Source organism: Vanessa atalanta, chromosome 12, assembly GCF_905147765.1.
Source record: "Vanessa atalanta chromosome 12, ilVanAtal1.2, whole genome shotgun sequence".
Classification (NCBI taxonomy): Eukaryota; Metazoa; Arthropoda; class Insecta; order Lepidoptera; family Nymphalidae; genus Vanessa; species Vanessa atalanta.
In genome coordinates, this window is record NC_061882.1 from 3,205,320 (window position 1) to 3,228,944 (window position 23,625).

At 31.7% G+C, this 23,625-nt stretch overlaps 2 protein-coding genes across 6 annotated transcripts in view; one reads left to right on the top strand and one right to left on the bottom strand.

Annotated features, from left to right (window-relative positions):
* LOC125067593 overlaps positions 1-20,311 on the top strand; it is a 55,395-nt gene extending 35,084 nt beyond the window's left edge. For 2 of the 5 annotated variants that reach the window (XM_047676242.1, XM_047676240.1), the window contains 10 exons: positions 2,879-2,974; positions 3,410-5,404; positions 5,490-6,934; positions 14,659-14,823; positions 15,439-15,675; positions 15,969-16,106; positions 17,096-17,381; positions 17,585-17,773; positions 18,287-18,471; positions 18,716-20,311. In XM_047676242.1, coding sequence (XP_047532198.1) covers positions 2,947-2,974; positions 3,410-5,404; positions 5,490-6,934; positions 14,659-14,823; positions 15,439-15,675; positions 15,969-16,106; positions 17,096-17,381; positions 17,585-17,773; positions 18,287-18,471; positions 18,716-18,769 — 4,722 coding nt within the window. In that variant the 5' untranslated portion in view covers positions 2,879-2,946 and the 3' untranslated portion in view covers positions 18,770-20,311. The other 3 variants (XM_047676245.1, XM_047676244.1, XM_047676243.1) reach the window with 3 other exon arrangements.
* A 25-nt stretch (positions 20,312-20,336) lies between these two features.
* Positions 20,337-23,277, bottom strand: LOC125067594. Its single transcript, XM_047676246.1, has 6 exons — positions 23,178-23,277; positions 22,364-22,589; positions 21,987-22,114; positions 21,691-21,771; positions 21,551-21,587; positions 20,337-20,689 (listed from the first exon to the last, which is right to left on the bottom strand). The coding sequence occupies exons 1-6, from the start codon at positions 23,271-23,273 to the stop codon at positions 20,379-20,381; spliced, it is 879 nt and encodes a 292-aa protein (XP_047532202.1). The 5' UTR covers positions 23,274-23,277; the 3' UTR covers positions 20,337-20,378.
* Between the last annotated feature and the right edge of the window lie 348 nt (positions 23,278-23,625).

Consider the following 23,625-nt stretch of genomic DNA (forward strand, 5'->3'; position numbering starts at 1 on the left):
TGTTGTCGTTTTTATATTTTATAAAAGTTAAAATTGTTTTGATAAATAAGTTTAAAAACACGCATGTTGTTAGTTTGTGTATACGTCGTCCGATTTTGTACAATAATATTTATATATTCATATATATTTTGAGTCAATATTAAGCATTTTTAAAAGGGAATGTTAAACAGTTCACCACTTGTAAAAAATATGTTTATTGTGACTATAGTTTTAAGTCTATATTTTTCAACAAATCCTACTTAGTAAATTAAATAATATTCGATAGAATAAACATTAGCAGCCTGTAAATTTCCCACTGCAGAGCCTCCTCTCCCTTTGAGGAGAAGGTTTGGAGCATATTCCACCACGCTGCTCCAATGCGGGTTGGCGGAATACACATGTGGCAGAATTTTCGTTGAAATTAGACACATGCAGGTTTCCTCAGGATGTTTTCCTTCACCGCCGAGCACGAGATGAATTATAAACACAAATTAAGCACATGAAAATTCAGTAGTGCCCGCCTGGGTTTGAACCCAAAATCGATTAAGATGCACGCGTTCTAACCACTGGGCCATCTCAAATTGTAGGCGTCAATTGTAATTTAAGAGCAAAGAAAATAAAATCTAATATGTTTACCTACGTTTTTAAATTTTACGTGGAGTGGGTTGCCGTCATGTGTGATTAGATCTATATGTGTCATAAATTATATAATATTGTATAATCATTTAAAAAAATACTTAAATCGTGCTAATTTGTCTCTAATTTATATATGACTTCAACGACATTAAATTATTTGAGCTAATTTTGACGCAGGAATGAGGTTATTTATGTCTCAAGATAACTTAACATTCTATTTAACTGCAAATGAATTTAAAGCCAAGTTACGTACAACATATAACGCATATTAAAGTTGTTAAAAAGCTGGGCCACTGGGCCATCTCGGCTCTATTCGATAGAACACATTACAAAAAATATTTCTGTAATGTATTTAGAATTGATGGAAAATAACAATTGCAAAAAATTATAATTATGTATCCCTTAGAGTATCCGAACAAACTTGGAGTGCTGAGTGTATTTATTATACATTATGAGTGACCTACGTCGTCCTACTGACCTTATGATCGGAAGTTATTATGGAACTAACTCTTCAGGAGGTAATGTCGTTTGTTATTACCAACGTGTCATTATGGTCGGTAATTTACACACTCCTGATTACAGTTACGATTATTCATGTTGAACTTAGGAACGAAATAAATAGATTAAGGTTTTTATGTGACGGTTAAAAGTCTAATACAATAAGATTTCGTGTACATGACGCCGCAGCCGAGCCGCAGCGTAGCCTAACTTAACTTTTTTAAGGATCCATTCTTAAGAAAGAAATAAATATTTCTTTCTTAAGAAAGGATTTTTTGTACAATAATAATAAGTATGTACTTACCTTATTTTATTTATGTTTCTTTTTTTTAACTCCACCTGTTTCGATTTTCTGTTTTTGAAAAAAAAAAAACAATTTAATTTATAAATAACAATTAAAATAATGGTTTTAATTAATTGAACAATCGAAGTTTTTGAATATGAATTTTGAGAATGAAATTTCATCATCAGAGTAATGCAACATTAACAAGAGGTACGTGATGAATCTCGCACAAAATACAACATATGTTATAACCCAGGCTTTGTATCTACTGTACCAGCTCGACTAGCGTAATTGATAACTTAATAACAATTTTAATATCTTCTCACGTGCGTTTGAAACTGATAACTATCAAGTTCTCATAAAAACTATTACGGTAGCGTAAGATGTAGTTCCGTGAATAAAAAAATCAGTAATGCACAAAATTGGAATAAATAGTTTACATACACGAGAGCAATTACTGCGACTAAAGTCGAGATAACTAAAGGAACACAGAAACAGTTATAATATAAAATCAATAACTATACATTAAACGTGACAGAAATCTAATAATAAATACAAATAAACGAGTAGCTGATTTTTTTTATAATGTATAACAGAAATACTACTAAACTAATATAAGAACAATTTATACAAGATGCAGTGCGTTTCCGGAAATGTTTTAGTATATAATATTATAAAATTAGTAACTACGTGACAAATGTCAATGTTATGTTCTTGTACAAGTATAAATTTAATCTTACCATCATAAGGTCAGTTTCTCCAGTAAGGTCTACTTTGTTGTAGGACTTGGTGCAAACTCGTCTCTGCAGGTATCACCCACTCATCAGATATTCTACCCCCAAATGGTAATACTTAGTATGGTAGTGTTCAGGCTTGAAGGGTGAGTGAACAAATGACATAGCATCTTAATTCAAAGGGTTGTGTTATATCCACGTCTACAAATATTGTACGGGCTACTTACATACAAATGATTTAAGAAATATAGCCAGTTCTAATGATATATCTTTAACAATACAAATCTATACATAAGTATAATAAAATTGGAGTGTCTGTTTGTAATATTAAAATAATCGCTTTTTACTAAGTACATGTGTATGCACACACGGTACATATACCAAAATAGCATTTTTTGCAATTTTTGTTTGTGTGTTTGTCTGTCTGATTGTTCCGGTTACTCTCTGAAACGGCTGGACCGGTTATGACGGGATTTTCACTGGCAGATAGCTGATGTAATAGGGAATAAGTTAGGCTACAACAGTAACATTTACCATTATTACTTGTACCATTGTTTCACGAATCCAATTGCTACCAATAGATATTGGTAGAAATCGGCCAATAATGTCAAAGTTGTTTTTCCTGCTATTACCTATCAATGTTTTGTGTTGCGCTTAAATTATTAAAATGTAATAATTGATTTGTACTTTACAATCGAGGGCACATGTTTTGTATTACATATAAATTATAATCATTTTTTTGTTTCAGGGTAATCTATAAACACGAAATGGGTCGGACCTGCTAAAACCACTGCTACATAGCAAAATGATATAAATATGGAATCACCAGTCAGAATATGTATAGGTTTGTAGAAATATTTATATAATAATGTAATTAATAATTAGTAATTTTAATAATTAATAAAAGTAATTTTACTTTAAAATGAATTAATCGCAGTCGATAACTTAGATCAGCTTTTTAGCTACTGGAAGTTAGTCCAGAATAAAGATTTCAAGATTAAAGATTACTTACGAAGGTGTGCCCCTTCACGCTAAATTTCTTGTGTTAGCGAACAGATCTCTATTCGATTGTTATCGTCATTCATATTTTTAATGTATTAATACATATTTTAATATCATCAAATGTAGAAAACTGCTTAGCGATATGCTTACTTATCGTATAATGTATTAGATAAATATAAGCAGTCATAAACACTGATGATTAGTTCCAGACATACATACAATCGAACAATTAATACAGTTATGATACAAAACTAATTTCAATTACTATCCATTTCAGGTGCAGCATTAGTAGTAAACCTACTACTAATAACCAGCACATTCGTTACAGCTAATACGTTGCCGAACGAATATAATTCTAGTACAGTAGGAAGGAACGAGAGAAACCTCAAATATGGTAGAGTTAACAGCACCGGGTGGGTTGCAAGAAATAAGTCTAAATTACCTGACGTAGCATTAAACGAATTGCATCCTAAAGATTCAACAAGTGAAGAACATACAGAGAAAAATGCTAAATACAAAGATAGAGGAAGGGTTAAATTTAATTTACAATCTAAATCTACGACACAGAGCACTTTGAAAAGAGCTGCAACTTTTACGCAAGCACCTGATTTTATTATAGTAACACCAACCGCAGAAGTAAAAAAACCTGCACAGATTATAAGCAGCATGCAAACTTATAAGAAAACAAAGATGCCGGCAGTTACAGTTCTTAGCACTACCGAACCTGCAGCACTTAAATTAGAAACACAAAATGAGGAAGAATTTTCTGAAGAAGAAGAAGACGACGATGATAAAGAATCTTACGAAAAGTATACGTCAGCTAAATTTGACGAAAGTAGTTTTTTTACTTTTCCTAGTTTTGACGATGATGATTTTAGTACTAAAAAACAAAAGTATGTATCAGATAAAATCCCAAAGAATGATTACAGTACTCCATCATTCGAAACGTTCTCTTATTTTCCAAAAAATGTTTATAGTACGAAAGAGGAATCATATAAATCGTCAGATTCATTTTTCAATTTCGATTCCGATCTTACTACTCCTAAAAACGATTTCTTTGACAAAAAGTATCAGGAAGTATCATCGAGTATTTTAAATCACTTAGATACAATCAAATCTAAATCACCTCCGCCAAATATTACGAATGTTCACAAAATCGTTGAACAAAATGTAGATTTTGAGAAATTAAGTAACAATACTCCTTCTAATAAATCAACTGTTTTTATAAAGAATACCAAAGAAATTCGATTCCTAGATAATGATAAAGCTGGTTCTAATAACAAAGGTTTATCCGATGTACATGGTACTAGTATATATTATGAAATGACCGTTCTATCTACTGAAACATATAATATTAAGGAAACGAATGATGACGACTGTGATAATGACAGTCAAACTTCATCAACAGTAAGTACACCTGTCAAAGAAGAGATAAAATCGATTAATGCTAAACTTCCGAAATTGATTGAAACTTCAACTAGACGGAGTTTTTCGGATTCGGAACCAAGTGCTGTATCTTTATCTGAGATGACGATGAACCTAATGCCTAGTGCTACAGCTCAATCGATTCTCAGTTCGTTAGGACCCATTCCAATTTCAACACAAAATATTGTATCATCCACTGAAACATCTAGAATATTTTCCAGTAGTTATAATAGAAACAGAAACTTTCCGAAACGACTTAATTTGTCTGGTACCAAAGATTCTCCAAATAGTGTGTTTCCCACTTTCCAAACAGAACAGGCACCTGTGAATTTAGCTTATAAGCCACAAACAAGAAGGTTCCATTATACAACACCAAAAACAAAGCCAATATGGTTGGCTCCAAGAAAGAATTCTTCTAGAATTGCCTATCCAAGAGTTCCAACTACTATATATTCAGAACATTTTGATATAAAAGATAAAATGTTAAGTACGCATCAACCAAAATTGTCAACACGAACAACTTTAACAACGCAGTCATCGGAAATTGATCCCGTTTTACAAAGTGATGTAAGCAGTGTTAAAAAAATAGTTCACACTCAATCCATATCTGACAATAGTATACCATCCTTATGGAAAAGAGGCTCAACTAAATTTTCAACATCGACTTCTACATCTGCAGAAGGCTCTAGTGGTATTAGTGATATGGAAATACCTCCTACGCTTACTGCGTGGGCTTTGGCTAGTATGCGCAGTCCTCCATCGTTGTCAAGCAGTGTGGTAAATGCTACTGGATCGACACAAAAAAGTGTCGATGAAAATGAACTGCAAAAGGTCGGAGAAATATTAGGTGAGTCATTAAGGTTTGAAATTATTTATACTTATTTATTTTACGGGTGAGTTTTTTTTTTGTAACCATAAAATTATTATTTCAGACAAGAAAGAAACGACCACAAGCTCGACAACGACTACTCCTGTGAATGTACACCATGACTTTTTATCGAAAAATATAACGGAAATATATCAAAATAAATTACCCTGGAAACCAGTATTACCTCCGAAATCCAATTTTGTGGGAGATGCGAGTGAAAATGCTGCTGAAACCATATCGGAAAGAGTACCTGCTGAAAGTAATATATCTATTCAAAGTAGTCCCGAGCCTGTTAGTACAGAACCAGTGAAAGAGGAATCAGCGATAACTGATGCTATTAATGAGAACATAGAAAATAAAACTTCGTGGATTCCAGTAACTTATAGAGATCAAACGATAAGTGACAAAACAAATGTAGAAGAATATTTGAACACTGATAAAATTCCTCCAGTTGACGCAACAAAGTCAACTGGTTTTGAATCTATTACGAAGTTACCTGCGGATGTAACGACTCCTAAAGACGAAACAGCGGCTTCTTCAGAAATGAAGAATATAACGCAAGAGTCAAATAATATACCTATGAGAACTGACTACGAAATAACCACAAGAAGATTTTCTTATGTGCCTACGGAAGAGCTGACTGAAGAGACTGAGCATAGCAATGCTACAGACTGGATACCTGTATTCCCCACAAGAACTCGAACAACAACTATAGAAGATAGCCCTATAACAACATATAGACCAAAATATATGACAACGACTGAGCCGATTTTGGATGAAACGACTACAGTTATCACGGATAGCACGCCTCAGAATGTTGAAATTTCCACCAAAAAGGAGATAACAACTACTACGGAATTCGTGGAAGAAAGCACACAAATAACAAATCGTCCAACGTCCCCCGATGTAAGTACAATTGAAAGTACTATGCAGGATTCTGAAATGTCGACAACGGAATATGTTACCCCTATGCCAATAGAAACTACCACGATAGTGGTTACTGTTGCGACAGAGATAAATTCTGAAAGAGTTCCTATTACAATTTATACTCCTCCTTATAATACCGAAACAGTTTCGACAATTGATGCTGATACTACAACACAAGAAAATATTGAGAACAACGAAGTGATAACACAGGATAATAAACCCACAATTGTGACTTCATCTATAATGACTACCCAAGTGCCAACAACAACGACAGAAGCAAATACCATGCAACCTACGACAGATACTGCAATAACAAAAATGCAAACAACTACAGAAACTAAAACAACAACTCAACAGGACGCACGTCTTATTGAAACTACAAGAATAACAACGGAAGAATACGCAACGGATATGACGACAAAATCAGTGAATGACTTAGAGGATCTAACGAGTTTTGCAGGAGACGTTACCACAGAGGCGTCTTCGAGAGTATTGGAAGAAGAGGCAGGATCGGGTGCGGCTATTGCTATAGCTGTCAGCACGATTGGTGTCATTGCTCTTGTTCTATTAGTTGGATTACTGGTAAGTGGTTTTCAATACATTAAGTATATTTTTGCGTTGTTTCATTGCAAACAGATTAATAAAATTAATCACTCACAAGTAACAACATTTACATAAAATTTCAGAAAACGCTAGCTAGTATATAAAGGATATAATATATGCAATCGTTTGTTACACAAAAATCTAAGAATGATTAAAAACACATATGAAACAATATAGCTGAACTAAAAAGCCTTTTTCATGATCTTGAAATTTCTCCTCCTGTAGTTCTTATCTCCACTGATGGAATATCGTTCAACATATCCAAAGTAATGAGCATAATATCAGGCTGATCTCACGATAAATTACGTTCACTACTTTGGGGAATGTAGCCGATTAAATTGTAATGGCACATGATGAATCTGTAAAATAAAACAAACTTATAACAATATCAATAATCTATTTAAAAGTCGTTGCACAAACTCTTCAGGAAGATACGTCCTTTCGGTACTTAGTTAAACATTGAATGCGAGATGTACGGTATGTCTTATTCGGCTTAGCAAAATTTGATTCTTTTATCTACTGTTTCTTTGATTTAGTAGAAATCGTTAATCTTTTTGACGAAGCTATAGTCCGTACGGCTGACAAATATTTTTTTAAGTGATGTAAAACTATTTCTGTTTTTAATTATAATAATTATTAGTCGGGTATGATAACATTATTAATGTATCAAATACATTCGATCAAAGCTTAAAATTTGTCATGACACGGGTAAAATACTGCGAAAGAAATTGATAGTCGCGCTCGAAAATTTGACAGTCTCGTTTAGACAAGCGCTAGCGTGTGACTAATTCGTTGACTTCCAAATGATGCGCATATTTTTTTGAAATCGTTTCTCAATTATTCCAGTTAATAATAGTTTATAATTTTATACAAATAAGAGTTTAAAATAGTAGTTTTAGAATGGTGGTAAAAATGTTATAGCTTTCCCCGTTGAATTGCAAATCTGATTTTCTGGGCATAAAATGAACCAACCCTCCTGTCCCCCAGTGGAGGCAAAAGAGAAAGTTATACTTTACTTTTAATATTATAAAGCGATCACCACAAAAAAACGCATTGTTTTACATGGGATATTACGTAAACATATCATGTCTATAGTTAGAATTTTATTTTACTATGTTAATACATTTTTGAGACATGAAAAATTACTTTTTGTATCTTAAATATCATTAAATCTTATTAAAATATACTTTAACTGTTTTCAATGTACTCGGAGTTCTTATCTTTCAGTAGAATCAATTGATAAATGAGTTTTTCAAGAATGCTCGCAATTCTGTCCGCAAATTTCTTTGTTAACGTTAACGAAATGTAACTAACCACACCTAGGAAATAAACTGTGTCAATATAAATATTCTTTTTTATTTCGCTTTGTAATTTGTTATCCACATTTGTAAACCAAGAAGATAATTTGTTATCAATAATACTAATGATTATGTAGTAAAAGCTCCTAAGTAAACAATTGCTGAACATGAATAGGAATGCACTTCAAATCGCTATAGTAAATGTCCGGATTTGAAACCACATTCTCACTTAAGACTTTGTCTTATACACTGAGCTTCATCAGCTGTTCTAGAAAAATATTTTATACTTGTTTTATATATTTGTTACACAAAATGAATCTTTAAATAGTTACCTGTTTTTCTTCTCTTGTCAATTTTCACTGCATTTCCAATGCACCTGAAAATGAAATTATTATTTTGTTTAATTTGATTTGTAAGAGTTAAATATAATAAATTATATCAATTCATTAGAAAATTCAGTAATTTATTAATCTTGAACTAAAATAAGACTATCATGAAATATTATAAAATAATTCAAAATACACAACAATATATTGTGACCGTAATGAGTATATCTTTATGTAGTATACAACATTCCTATAACTATCAGATATAGCATTTCATATAAATATTTGTGAGGTACTGATATATCCTAAAAGTAGAAAAGTCACTAAATAAAAACAATACTTCATTTAACGTTACTTACTTGAATTAATAATCCTTTAAAAATTTATTAATCAAATCAAAATATTCTTTATTCGTGTAGGTCTATAAAAGCAACTTTGAATCCTAATTTTATAGTATTTAATTAAAAGTAAAATACACTATCCACCGTCTCCAATCCAAGCATAGTTGATTAAATACAATTAAATTTACTCTATGGAAATCAACGAATACTATTTAATATTGTTATATTAAAACAATGTTGGATTTCCAATAAACATAAAAAGTCGATCGTATTCAACAATGACATACGCCAGCTTGATTCGTTAATACACAAGTCTGAAATTTAATTGTCATTTAATGTACGTGTAATATAACATGTCAACGGATGTTTAGAGTAATCATAAGTACAGAAGGGTCCGTATCCCATTAAGTGTGACCGAGTATGAATTCTCGCAACCACGATAAGGGGCATCAGGTGACGCGCATAGACGTCGGGTTACCGAACAAGGAATTTTTATGGTCGTTACTAAAACTGTTGGTGTCCAACTACACTCTTATAATTGAGTTCGCTATTGCATCCTCGTACGTTATTTATAACTTAATCAAACGGATTAATTTGATATGTAATTTAAAAAAAGAAATTTCAGAAGATCTTTAAAGATAATTTTACTATTTCTTAGCTAAGGTCAAAAGTTAGCTTCAAAGAAAACATAATTAGCATTCATTCATTTCTACGTAACATTTTTGGTACTTTAAAGTATTTTTTTAGGGAATTCATAGTATATAGTTATTTTAGTACTGGCAGAGCGCTATTAGAATAATCATGGAATCTAGAAATTAAATATATAACAATTAATGTTTCATGAACTGATGTTGTAAATATTGAAAAACTTATATCGTGGGGCGAATACTACCGTGTCGATCTAATGGATACTTTATAAGGCAGACACCGCAAGTTGACATAGGTTTTTCAAAAATCACATCAAAATGAATACACATCAAACTTTACATAATCCGGTTTCAAACGTTAGCTGTAGTAAGGAGTTTGATCGTGTTTAAACACTTTCTGATCCTACATTTATAATTAATCTTGTCTAATTTAATTAAAGCCCTGTAAAATACTAGTAGTTTAAACTATAAATATAGTATAAATTTTACGACAGCAATCAATTTTAACTTGCTCGTATGAGTGCAGACATGTATCCATGATTGCTGTAAATAGTAATAGGGAGGCTGACGTGAGCAAATTATAGGAAGTGGTCACCACCGTCCAAAGACATTGGCGCTGCAATAAATATTAACCATTCCTGCGCCACCAATCTTGGGAACTAAGATGTTATGTCCCTTGAGCCTATATACTAGTTCACTCACCGTACAAACCGTAACACAACAATAAAAAGTATTGCTGTTTGGCGGTAGAATATCTAATGAATGGGTGGTACCTACCCGGACCCGGGCTTCCATAAAGCATTGGTAGTAAACCAACCAACCAATTATTATAATGTTTAATTATTAATATATCTTCAAAGGAAATTCAAGTTATTGTTATTGGCATCATTTATTTAAATATTATACCGCTTATAAAATATTTATTTAATCTCTGTTTATTAAATTACTATATAGAAGTATGGTTTACCTAAGTTTTGTCAATTTTAGTTGAAACTCATAGTTTCAAAATCGTTTTCGTACGTAATATAATTTGTATCATTAATAATACTTAGAATAAAATGAATTAAATGATTAATTTAATATGCAATAAGTATATGTAATTAAAATTGAAATTTATTTTTTTAAAGAATATTTAAAGAAAAGATTTTTTGGTTAAACATTGTTTTTTAAGCTATGAAAAAAATTGGTATTTCCGCTTACCTGTCCCTCGTTGAACCTTTCACCAATAAAACTTAATAAAAGTAATTTTCTTCAGACATTAGTAAAAAATATTTACAAACAATACATACAACTAAGAAAGTTTACGTTTAAAACGTGGAGTTACTTCATTAGAAAAAGTTTAAATTAAATTTACAAATACATTATGCGAGGTAAGGTGCGCGTGCGCAACCCAAACGCCGTACGTATGATTTGTGAGTTTGTATTTGCGCAGGGCGCTCGGCGCGCTCTAGGGCAGCATTTTGATTTCACTTTGGCGATGAAGCTAGAAAGTTTTGTGTATATTTTTTATTATTTGCAACGAGTGATGGTATTTTTAAAATTCTATTTTTTTTATAACCAAATGGATTTTCTTTAAATCAAATCAAATAAAAATATACTTTATTCAAGTAGGCTTTTACAAGCACTTTTGAATTGTCATTTAACAAACTATTTAAAGTAAAGCTGCCACCGGTTCGGAATGTAGATTCTACCGAGAGGAACTGGCAAGAAACTCAGTAGTTACTCTTTTCCAACATCTAAAAATACAGTCATGTTAGTTAATCATATATGTATGTTATGTCTCCTGCCTGGAAGTCGACAAGCATTTTTATCATCCACGCTTTTTTATCATCATTATAATCTTGTGTCAAATAATATGCCTTCTTTACCAATGTATTCTTTACAAATGACTTGAATCTATGAAACGACAAAGTTAAATATGTCTGCGGAATTTTATTGTAGAAACGGATACCTTGCCCCAAGAATGATTTATTGACTTTGCGGAGTCAGAAACTTGGCGTTCTAAGCTTATCCTTACTTCTTGTGCACATATAATGTTTATCACTGATTTTATCAAAGTAATAAATGCTACTGTGAATATACATAATATTGTTGTAAATATATTGTGACACAACAGTGAGTATTCCTACTTTGTTAAAAACATCCCGAAGAGAGTCTCTAGCTCCAAGATTATAAAGAGACCGGATTGCTCTCTTTTTTAAAATAAAAACAGATTCAATATCTGCAGCATTACTCCAAAGTAATATGCCATATGACATAATACTGTGAAAATAACCAAAATATACTAGACTAGCGGGTATCAATATCAGTTAGTTGTCTAACTTTTCTAACCAGGGACGATAAATGAGGACTCCACTGAAGTTTGGAATCCAATGCTATTCCCAAAAAAAACCGTAGTATCGGCTACATCAAGACAGCCACAATTTAAATATATATTATAATTTTGCTTTCTAACATTGGATACGGTAAAAACTACTATTTTGTATTTCGAGTATTCAAAATGAAATTATTTACTGTAAACCAATCGTGTATCTGTGATAATGCACCGTTCACATCGTCATAGTTAGTTTTTTTCCTGTCTACCTTAAAAATCAGTGAAGTGTCGACAGCAAACAACACTATATCACAAATACCTTTAACATAGAAAGGAAGATTATTTATTTATACTAGAAATAAAAAGGGACCAAAAATTGTGGAACACCCATTTTTAACGTAAATCCAGAAGACTTTATGCCATTAAAGAAAACTTGCTGGACTCTCTGACTTAAATATGAAGCAATAAGATAAATAGCTTTATCTTTAATACCGTAGTATTTGAACTTATAAAGAAGCGTCTCGTGCTCTACACAATCAAATGCTTTAGATAAATCACAGAATACTCCAATAGCATTCAGTGATTTTTCCCAAGCATCGTAAATATGTTTAAGAGGTTCTATTCCCACATCAGTTGTCGAGCGACCTCTTGTAAAACCGAAATTAGAATTATTAATATTAAGTTCTTAAATTTATATAAAAATGAATTAAAAATAGTTACTTTATAAATCTTGACCGAGTGGAATGGTGGCCAGAATGCATTTCTCCGTTGTATCGCAATTCCGATCCTCTGGGCAAAATAATTCAAAGGCAAAATTCTATTTAGAATATTAGTTTACACACCTCATTATATATTTTTTGATTCCAACAACCGGTCAAAAATAATTAATAAAACATGTATAAAAAAATCGCCTTAAATAAACATCTTCGACTATCAAAATAAATGTTATGCTGCTCCCACATATAAGTTTGATTGTAAATAATAACAAAACTTTCTAGATGAATCACAATTACTCATAAAGGCCCTTACTAAGCTAACCCGTATCACGAAGGATGTTATTACAATTCGAACTGCAAACAACGCTCGTTGATGACGGACCTTTAGTGCGTGTTTCCACTGGCCTCTATGTTACAAGACGATACGGTAATAAAACCAAAGTAAACGAAATTTTATTGAACGACAGAAAAATCTAGCAAATTTAACATGTTTCACATTGATGGAACGTCTTCGTAAAATATTTAATTTTACGATGTTACATGACATGTTTAAGTTCCATACAGTAGTACGGCGATTTATTTTTATGATGATTCGAATAATTGCTCTTGTGAAAAATTGCAGATTGTGTAAAACTTCCTTTGATTCCAATTATTGTATCCCTTGTAATCGTAGGATTTTTTGCAATGATCAGATTTGTCTGATCATCCTATCATTTAAAAATCACATTAAATAAAATATACATTACTACAAATACGAGGCAGTAGTTCTATCGTAGTAATAAAAATATTTTTTAAATTAAATTAATATAGAATGCCCGAATATTTAATATATTACAATTACGCAGAAAATATCGTTCTAATGACATAGTAAATGTCGTTGTACAATGGACAAGCGTATTTATTAGGTCATAAATTCAAATCTCAAGTACAACTGTCGGCCTAAAATCATCGTCACCTTACCTAGAAGTGCCATGAGAAAAGTGCTAATCGACGCGTACATTCTTAGTCAGTCAAATATTTTAATGAGTTAAATAAATCAACCAGGGGCTGTCAAAATCATGTCCGCTCTATTATAATGTTCATAAATATTATCATTTAACTGAAACACTAGGTACTCCACTTATAGCAATAATATAATACAATTTCGATTCAGTTAAGCCTAAACGTAAAATAAAGTAGTAGTTAATAATGCTTTATAATAAAAAATATTACTAACAAAATTATTTTGTTATGTTTAAAGTTAAATTATGATATTATTTTGTGAATCATTTTATACCGGCATAAAAAAGTTTTGAAGTGCCCTGACTTTAAAAATGTTACGGTTGTAGAATTATATCATAAATTATTGGTTTGCATTTTTTACTTTAAGCGTGTTAACACTTATGGTTTCGCTCGTTTAAAGCGCTTTTTTGTCATTTATAACATTATAACAAAAAAGGTGGAAGTTCTTCTGGCTCTAACTTATCACAGATACGCTTTAAATTTTTGCTGAATGATGATTAATTAACAAAATCCACTTTATTTACATTATAATTATTTACATGTAGTTAATTATTTATAAAAATAAAAATAGTTACTGTACAAATGTGTGTGTGTATTTATTATTATAAAATAAGCAATTTAGATATAATCATGTTATAATTTTTTCTGGGATAACCTACCTGGGAGTGATTACATTATTACATGTGATGACCTTATATGATTGCTTCGATGTTAGTTTTGTTTCAATTGTTTTGTAGAAATTTTATCTGATATGTCTATTATGCCAATAATTTTATTGGCTCACTTTTCTTTACTTTCTTTTCGCTTCAAACTAAAACGATACGATCTTATTAGGTGTCAGCATAAACACTGAGTATCGACCCAGCAAGCTTGTGTAAAGCCCAATGAAATTTTTATCTTTGTGAATCATTTTTAGATTTGATGATATTGAATAATAAATTAGTTGGTAAATCAAATATTTTGCATTATTTTATTATTATCTTGATTTTATTAATCAAATGACTGATACAAATTAAAACTTCATATACATATTTTTTTAAATGGCCTGTGTTATTATAGTTGATAGTGCGTCGTCGCGGACGTCGTGGCGTATATGCTCAGCGATGCACCCCGGTCTCCTTGGATGCCTACAGTCTAGATAGCGTCAGTGTCGGTCACAGAAAGGGCAACCATCGACTCCGAGCCAGCAAGCGTAGTTATGGAAACCCTGCTTACGATGACGAGGTTTGTAAAATCTTCTTTAAAATTTTAGTTATTGAGTTCACGGTTACAGCAAAAGCTTCAGTTAATGTCAGCTATTTTTCAAGCTAAATAACGGTCACACACAGATCGAACACCATTCTAAAACTCACATAAATAAGTATTTTAGGATATAGTTTTTGTTATTGTTCAAATTTGAGTACCTTTTGATTTACAATAATAAAACTATATGCAATGTATTCAAGCATCAATTATGTTAGAGAGGGTTTTGCGAGAAATGAAAGTTGTTTTTATATCATCAAACAATATGCTTGTTGCTTTGGCTAGCGTACAAGGCCGCAGATTCCGACATCCTTAGTTGAAACCCTCGGTTTAGGCTACTAAAAAGTTATTTGATGATTCTTTCGATATAATTCTCAGCAGCAGCCCGGAGCCTGGGAGTCAAAAGTGATTATAAGACTGTACTTGTTCTTGTGAACAGTGCGCAAACATTTGCAATTTCAATATAATAATAAACATCTAATGTACCGTACAAGAATATGTCTAGTGTCCTATAAAATCTACCCCCACTGCCAAAATCGGTTCGGATACAAAATTGACATGAATTCATATGATTCAAATTTGGCATATTGTTTCCAGGTTACTTCACATCCAATGCAATACGCGGCGCTGGCAAACTTCGCGTTAGATATCGATTCAATAGTTGCGGAGTTCGCAGAGATCCCATCAGTAACAGTTCGTCCGGATGAAGTGCCCCCAGGATGTGAAGACAAGAACCGATACTCTAATGTGCTACCCCTTCCAGAGACTAGAGTTCCATTGAAGAGGATCGGAAATGACCCGACCACAGAGTACATAAACGCTAATTATATTATGGTGAGTGTGATGTTTTTAAGTTTGTTTGGGTAGAAATAAAACTTTTAATTAGAAAGTATGGACAATTGTTTCCAGAGTGACTTATTTTTTATAAAATATGCGATCAATAGCCGTTTTTAATACAAATTGAGTTATAGGAACTCATATTAAGAAGAAGTACCGCAGTATCTTCGTGTAATAAATAAACTACTTTTGAATAGAAAAAAATGCTAATCCGGATTTGAGCTAACGTAATCAGATAAGGTTTCCATCTTAATATGAAAAGTTTAAACATTAATTTATCATATTTTCAGGGTCCCGGCAGTATTCGAAACTATTACATCGCGTGTCAAGCGCCACTGTCCAATACTGTTACAGACTTCTGGAGGATGATTTGGGAACAAAATTCGCGTCTCATCGTGATGCTCACCGAGTATATGGAAAATGGGGTTGTGAGTTGTATTTTGTTTTATTACATTATATAATTTTTAAAGTCGTTTTTTTTTCTGGTATATTTGTATTTGTACAACGAATACATTAATATATAATTGAAAAAAATCTAGTATCGTATAAAAAATTTGAACATTTTGATATTGCGTTCAATATATTTAATTAAATTTTGAAATGACTGACTGTTATACAACGCACAGTATAGACCACTGGGCTTATAATGATTAATTTATGGTCTATGAGAACTAAGGAAGAATTTTACAATATTCATCTCCTAATGGGGAATGAAAGTTTGTATGCAAAGTTCGTCTTTTCCGAAAATTTTTGGAAATCGGTGGCAATTTTTTTACTTTTGAGTAAAGGAGTATTTTTGAAAATTGAAAAAAACTGATAGAATGTTTTTGAAGATTCATCACCCAGAGGAAAGATTCGAAATTGGATGAAAGTTTTTATCGACATTTGCCTTTTGTTTAAAGATAGAATTGGAAATCGGTGTTTGAAAATACATACGGAATCTCTTTATTTTTGATGTTATACATATGGAAATCGATATTTAGGGTTCTTTTAAAATTAAAGGACATCAGATACAGCATTTTTTTAAAATAGTCGCTAAAAAGGGTAAAATTGGGAATAATAATTGTCCAAAAGTTTTCATTTTTGAAGAGAGTAATATGGAAAATAGTAATCATTATGCTTCTGTTTATAAATAAACAAAATTGTTTTATTTAAAAAAATATCCTTTAAGATGGTTAAAGGTGAAATTCCAAATATGGGAATTGGCCTATAGTCAACGCCCCAAAACTCTTGTACTTAAGAAAATTCGGTGGGTTCCGTATAATATTTCCGATGGAATATTCCGTCGGCTACCCGGCTAGTTAGTAATATTTATTGGTATATTAAGTTTACAATAATACAAATTATATTATATATCAAGAATTGAAGAATACTTCATTGTAATAAAAGTATTTTAACCTTAAGCAATTATTTTTAGGAAAAATGCTATGAATATCTGCCCCCGTCTGAAATATCGGACAACAAGAGGACCTTTGGTGATTACCAGATTATTCTCAAAAAGAGAGAACAAAGAGACAAGTACGCCATATCCAGCGTACAGCTCATTAACCTGGCCACGAGAACCTGGAGAGAAGTTACTCACTTGTGGTACTTCTGGCCGGCAAAGGGTGTCCCCGACGATTATGATTCCGTGATAGACTTTTTATCGGAAATGAGGAGTTATATGAAGGTGTCACAAACTGCGAAGGAGTATGATGAAGAAGGTAACCCTACAAGCGTTGGTTGAATACATTTTATATTGAAAAAAAAAAATCTTTTTCTATTTTATTCTATTGCTACTTGTCATTTTCATAAGCGTGAATATTTTATACGATACTTAAAATAAATTATGAAAATATTTAAATCATGATCATTCTAACACCTTATCACATCAGACTATACTTCATTTGCATAAAATATGTCACAGGTGTGGAAGTAATTTATCAAGACCAAAGCAGATCATCTTACCAGAATCTGTCGAAGTTGCGAAGCGAGGAGAATGGGTCGAGCAACGGAGTTAACGTGTACTCACCCGCCAAGGCCGAGGAGATGATGAGGCGGGGGAACCCAAATAATGGTACATTAGGAAAAATGAAGGCTGCGTCGGAGGTTGAAAGTGAGTTTTGGTTGTTTTAGATTACCGAGATAGTTATTTTTTTTTATTATATAGGGATTTTAGGTTTTCTATGTATTTTTAATATACGTATTTTATGGTTATTAATTCATGCCAAAAATAGCAGAAACACAAAATTAAACCTCTTTTTACTATATAATACCAAGTTTTCGACTTGCATCCTTTCATTGACAATGTATGAATTTTCATAAACTCATATATTTTTACATTTGTAACTTTATTTACATTTGTATTTAAAAATGGTGTGAAAGTTATGGCCTTACATTTTATCCTGCAGAGAGGTTACTTGATTAAATTGAATTTTGTCAATGAAGCTGTTACGAAATTATCTGATACTTATTACTAAGAGGCAAAAATGAATTCACAAACAAGACACATCTATCGTTTATTTGAGCTGATTCAAGTACAGTGATGAAGTCTACGTCGATGGACATAACAAAGTACAATGAGATTTTACGAGAATACGTGTGACGTGAGCGGTCGGCGTGCGTGCAGGTGTGCGGCCGTGCGTGGCGGTGTGCGCGTCGGGCGCGGGGCGCTCGTGCTGCGTGGTGGCGGCGGAGTTGTGCGCGCGCGCGCTGGCGGCGGGCCGCGCCGACGTGCCGCGCGTGGTGCGCCGCCTGCGCGACCAGCGACCGCACGCGCTCTCCAACCGACACCACTACGTCTTCTTGTACAAGGTCAGATACGAACCGTATTTCTTTATCGTTTACGACAAATTATTTATCTGCTAGGTAACCGGAATTACTATACATTGTTTGCAAGAAGTTAAAATAATGTATTATAAATTTATGTTTCAAATTTCAAGTTATAATTTATCCTTGTCGTGTCTTGTTACCTTAAATTTTGTATATTTTTTATTATTTTCTGATAGTTTAATATATTATCCCATGTGCATTTTTTACAAAAACTTTTTTTCAACAGTTGCTGAGCGAATATGGCAACAGACTGATGGGAGGGGGAATGGATACGATTTGAAGATCTTTTGTAAGTTAGAAAAGTAAAACAAGTTAGAATTAGGTATTAAATTTACCAGTACCCTAGCAAACGTCAAATATTTACTGGAAACTTTAATACATAGATAGTGTAGCTGTTATATGTTTCTTTTAAGCATTAGTATATCTGTTGTAGTGAAGAGATTCATTTGACACACAATGCATAATAAACGTCGTCTTTCTTGCTCCTATTTTTATTGCATCATATATTTTGGTAAATATAAACAAAGAATATTCAGTCATGTACTTCATTTGAATAAATGTTGCAATCAATTCTTAATAAAATAATAAATAGTAATAAATAAATCGTAACAAGAGTCGTCAAATAGCTGTCAATTTTAATAAACCAATATATACTGCTAGTCTACTGTAAAGAACCTACTCATATATTATGCAGATTATATTGAAATATATACCTAAATAATATAACCATTGTGGTGCTTTTGACATAATTTATAAGTATAAATAGCATTGGTGTCACTGTAATATCGATCTAGTTTTATTTAAAATAAATATATTAATTCACATGATTTATATTTTGTAAAAAAATCAATGGTAATGTTTTAACTGGCAACATTCATAATTTGCACAGATTATTAAAACAGCATAGTGACAACATATGCAAGATTTTGATGATTGTCTATAAAATAATGCTAGATATTTCTAGACACAGCGTGTTTGGTCTAGATATTGGATAATACCAAAGTATGTGTAAAGAGATCTCTAAAATTTTTGGTCGCTCAAGGTTAAGTGTGTATAAGGATTATACTATGAATAATATTAATATAAATTTTATTGTGTAAGATATTTTTATTAATGACATTATTAGACTATTTCGGTAGATTGTAATTAACGAACAATTATTATTATTTATTCATAGCAACACCGCTAGTCTATTTAGTTCTTTTTTTAAAGATTTTACCAAAAAAATATATCGCTGCTAATGTTACCTTTTTCGAATCATTAATTCCTTTCAGATATAAATTACTTTTGTTAGTAATTATCGAGATAAGCTGTGATTTCTACTATTTTTTTTTTCTAAGTTAAACCTTTATAAATAATTAACAAGTTTTGTTTTTAATATATGTAACTGTTTATACATAATTGTACACAGTATTTACATAAACATTAGGTATATTATAAATGAGGTCACGGAAATGACTTTGTATAGTATTTTAGTTGTAATTTTGTATGAAAATGTCATAAGGTGAATTTAAACACTGTAATACTCGATTTGTATAATTATAATATGTATAATATAAATGTGTGCTTATTTTTTTTAAGTGAAACACTTGTTGATTTTCACATTTATATCTGTTATGTTGATATATATTAAATGTTATATAGATTTTAAATTGGTTATATTTTTATTGTGCTAAAGTGTTTAATGATATATCATTTTAACAAAAAATACACATACATTTTAATTATTACTTTGCTGTACAGTTTATTTATAGCATATTGTTTACCAAAAATATCTATTTTTTAGCGAAATTGTTTATATCTGCCCTACGATTAGATGGTAAGACACAATAAATTTTAATTAAAAAGAAATGTTTTTTATTTGAAAGAGAACAAATATTTGTAACAATTCACATTACTTCATCATCACTGTCGTCACCGTTTGTTAAAGATTCGTCAACAGATGAAACGATTGATGTCTTCCTTGATTTTTCATGTTCGTCAATTTCCTCTTGTATATCTTCGTTAAAATCTTCAATGACATACTTTGGATGATTAAAATCATAATTTTGATGATTTTCTAATTCCTTTTTATAGCATGTAACATATTTTGGGCTAGTAAATCCTTCATCACCAGTATTATTCAAAGATAATTCTAGACCCTGCTCTTGAAAAAATGGTTTGTCAACATTCCCAGCCGTGTGAGATTTAAGTTCGATACCTTCTCGTATGACGAAGCGGAAGACGTTTGAAGAATGCAATAGAAAATAAATAAGTTGTAATATTTGTTATAATTACCTAGGTGATTGCAACATACATTTTGGAGTACTATTCTAGTAACACTGTTTGATATATTTAATCTTTTAAAGTAACGATCGGAATTTAATAGAACTTTCTTTTTTATAACTTCAGTTTCGTTCAAATGATAGCCCGCTTTGCACAAAAATACGTATACATACATGCATTTCAGATTGAAAATATCACTATGTATCAAGTCGCAGTGCGGTTTTATCCGTATGTTTTTTTCCTTTAAATGTAATAACTACCAACTTAACATTAAAAACATTGATTGCTGTTATTAGATAACTGTTACAATATCAAATAACCGATGGTTACATATTATTTTAAAATTGATTACTTTTAAGACAGTAACTTTGATGCCAGTAATTAACTGCAGTGCCTAATTACCGTATATTTATTATATTGCCAATTTTCTTATGTTAAAATATTGTCAAGCAGTTATATTTTTCAAATGCGACTCAAAACATATTTATGTCATAATGTCAGTTCTTTTCTACACCACGCTAATATAAGCTACTCCAAATACTAATCCTGCGTAGACGAAGTCGCGGGCACCAGCTAGTATCTTTATAAATTGTAGCCTATGTGTTATTCTGATGTATAATATATTATTGGAAAGTTTAATCGAAATCCATTCAGTAGTTTTTGCGTGAAAGAGTAACAAACATCCATCCACACATACAAACTTTCACGTTTATAATATTAGTAGGATACCAAACTTTTCTTAGAATTTGCATCTCATTTGCGTAATAGCTTATTAAAAGATACGAACGATGCTTACATAGTTTAAGGTCTGTTGGTGCGAAGAATTCTTTATGCTGAAAAAAGAAACGAATGAATTCGTATATTGTTAACTGTTCTAAAAACAAAGAATAGCCGAAATATATGCACTTCGTTGTAAACATTGGTACTGAGGCCTACCTTAGGTTTGGCTCGTTGATAAAGTTGAATGGTGTGTTGGACAGCATTCGTCGTTATATCATTCGGGTCATTCTTCGAGTACTAAGAACATTTGGTATGTTATACGTATAAGCAGTCAAACAAGACAGTAATCAAATAGAGAAGTTTACTTTGAACGTTTGTTGTTATGACTGGTAAATACGTAGATTACATCATGGAATAATTGTATGTAGTTTGTTTTATTAATTTCATTGAAGTAGGCGATTAATGAGTAACATAATTTGACTTTGGTGAAGTTCGTGTTGTATTAATTTTACCTTAACTTTAGTGTTTTTTAGTCGTTGACGTTTAAACGCTCTCTGCACTGCTCCCTGGATGGTGGGTATGTATAAATCGTTAATGCTAGTTTTGTTTACCAATTTCGCAAGTAGACTCGATTCATTTACTGAAAAACATTGTTGATATATTTTAATGTATTTTAATTTTAAACATTTAATTGGTTCTTTTTGCAGTTTTTATTGTCTTACCTGTATAGTACTTATTATGCTATGTTTTTAAAAAAACCTTATATTTATTTTCAAAAGAATTTGTCAAATCTGATAAAAAAATTATCTATTCTATTCGTTTGACTGGGCTTTTAATTGAGGTAACTATCTAATAAAATGATTCACAATTATTAAGACAATATATACACCTGACTCCTTCTTTAAGTGCGCCCCAATTATTTCCACGGCCTTATCGAGATCATCCTCATCCAAGGGAATTGCTTTCAACTCGCTGTGCAGTTCTGGGTCGCAAGCACATTCACAGGTGTCATCACAAATGTGACAAGCGATAGATAACACATCTCTAACTTCTAGTAGAGCTTCAAGATACTTTGCCACAAATTGATATACGTTCGGTGGCTGGGCTCTTAGAACCTGTATCGACGAATATTAATAAGTACGACTGAAGTTATTGGAACGTAATTTGTATGCATTTATATGCAATTAACTGGTGACCAAGACCTCTTGGCCATCTGGCAGATTTTTAATGAAAGCCAAATACAGTTCTGGATACTTATAAGACACTTTTTGATCTGAATGAAAGACCGCACATAACGTTTATTATAGTCTTAAAGCAGTTGTAATCTATGCGAAGAGTGTTTTAAATTATTATTATACTATTTCAATATGCTGTATTCTTAACTGGTTAATAAAATTAAAGCTAATATAATCACTGGAAATAAACGCCAATACTTTAATATAATCTTGTGTATGATGGATGTTGATAAGTTGAAGTTGGCTCATATAAGTACATACTTTATTCAACAAAAATGTTAATACATAAATGTTTATACTACCCTTGTTGTTGTAACACGCCGCTAGATATCGCATAGCGCTATCGCGCAACAATTTCTTATGAACTTTATTTTTATTTTTGTTGATAAAATTACTAACAAGAATAAATAAAATTACTACATATACACCGTAGCGGTCTAAACATAATCATAATTGTTTAACACATACTTCCCTCGATATATCGCTCATTAAATCTTTTAAGCCTTCAGGCAAACTTAATTTGCAATTTTCATGGATTTGTGACCGAAGTAAATTATTATCCATTGTGAATTAGTGATGTTGTAATGTCCGAAAATTTTCAAATTTACGTCAAAATCGAGTAAGCAACGCTTTCATCAATTTAATAGATTATTAACTTAAAAATATTCATTAAATACCGATACACAATATTTGTTTATAGACTAGTTTTTCACTGAGCCGAGATGGCCCAGTGGTTAGAACGCGTGCATCTTAACCGATGATTTCGGGTTCAAACCCAGGCAGGCACCACTGAAATTTCATGTGCTTAATTTGTGTTTATAATTCATCTCGTGCTCGGCGGTGAAGGAAAACATCGTGAGGAAACCTGCATGTGTCTAATTTCAACGAAATTCTGCCACATGTGTATTCCGCCAAA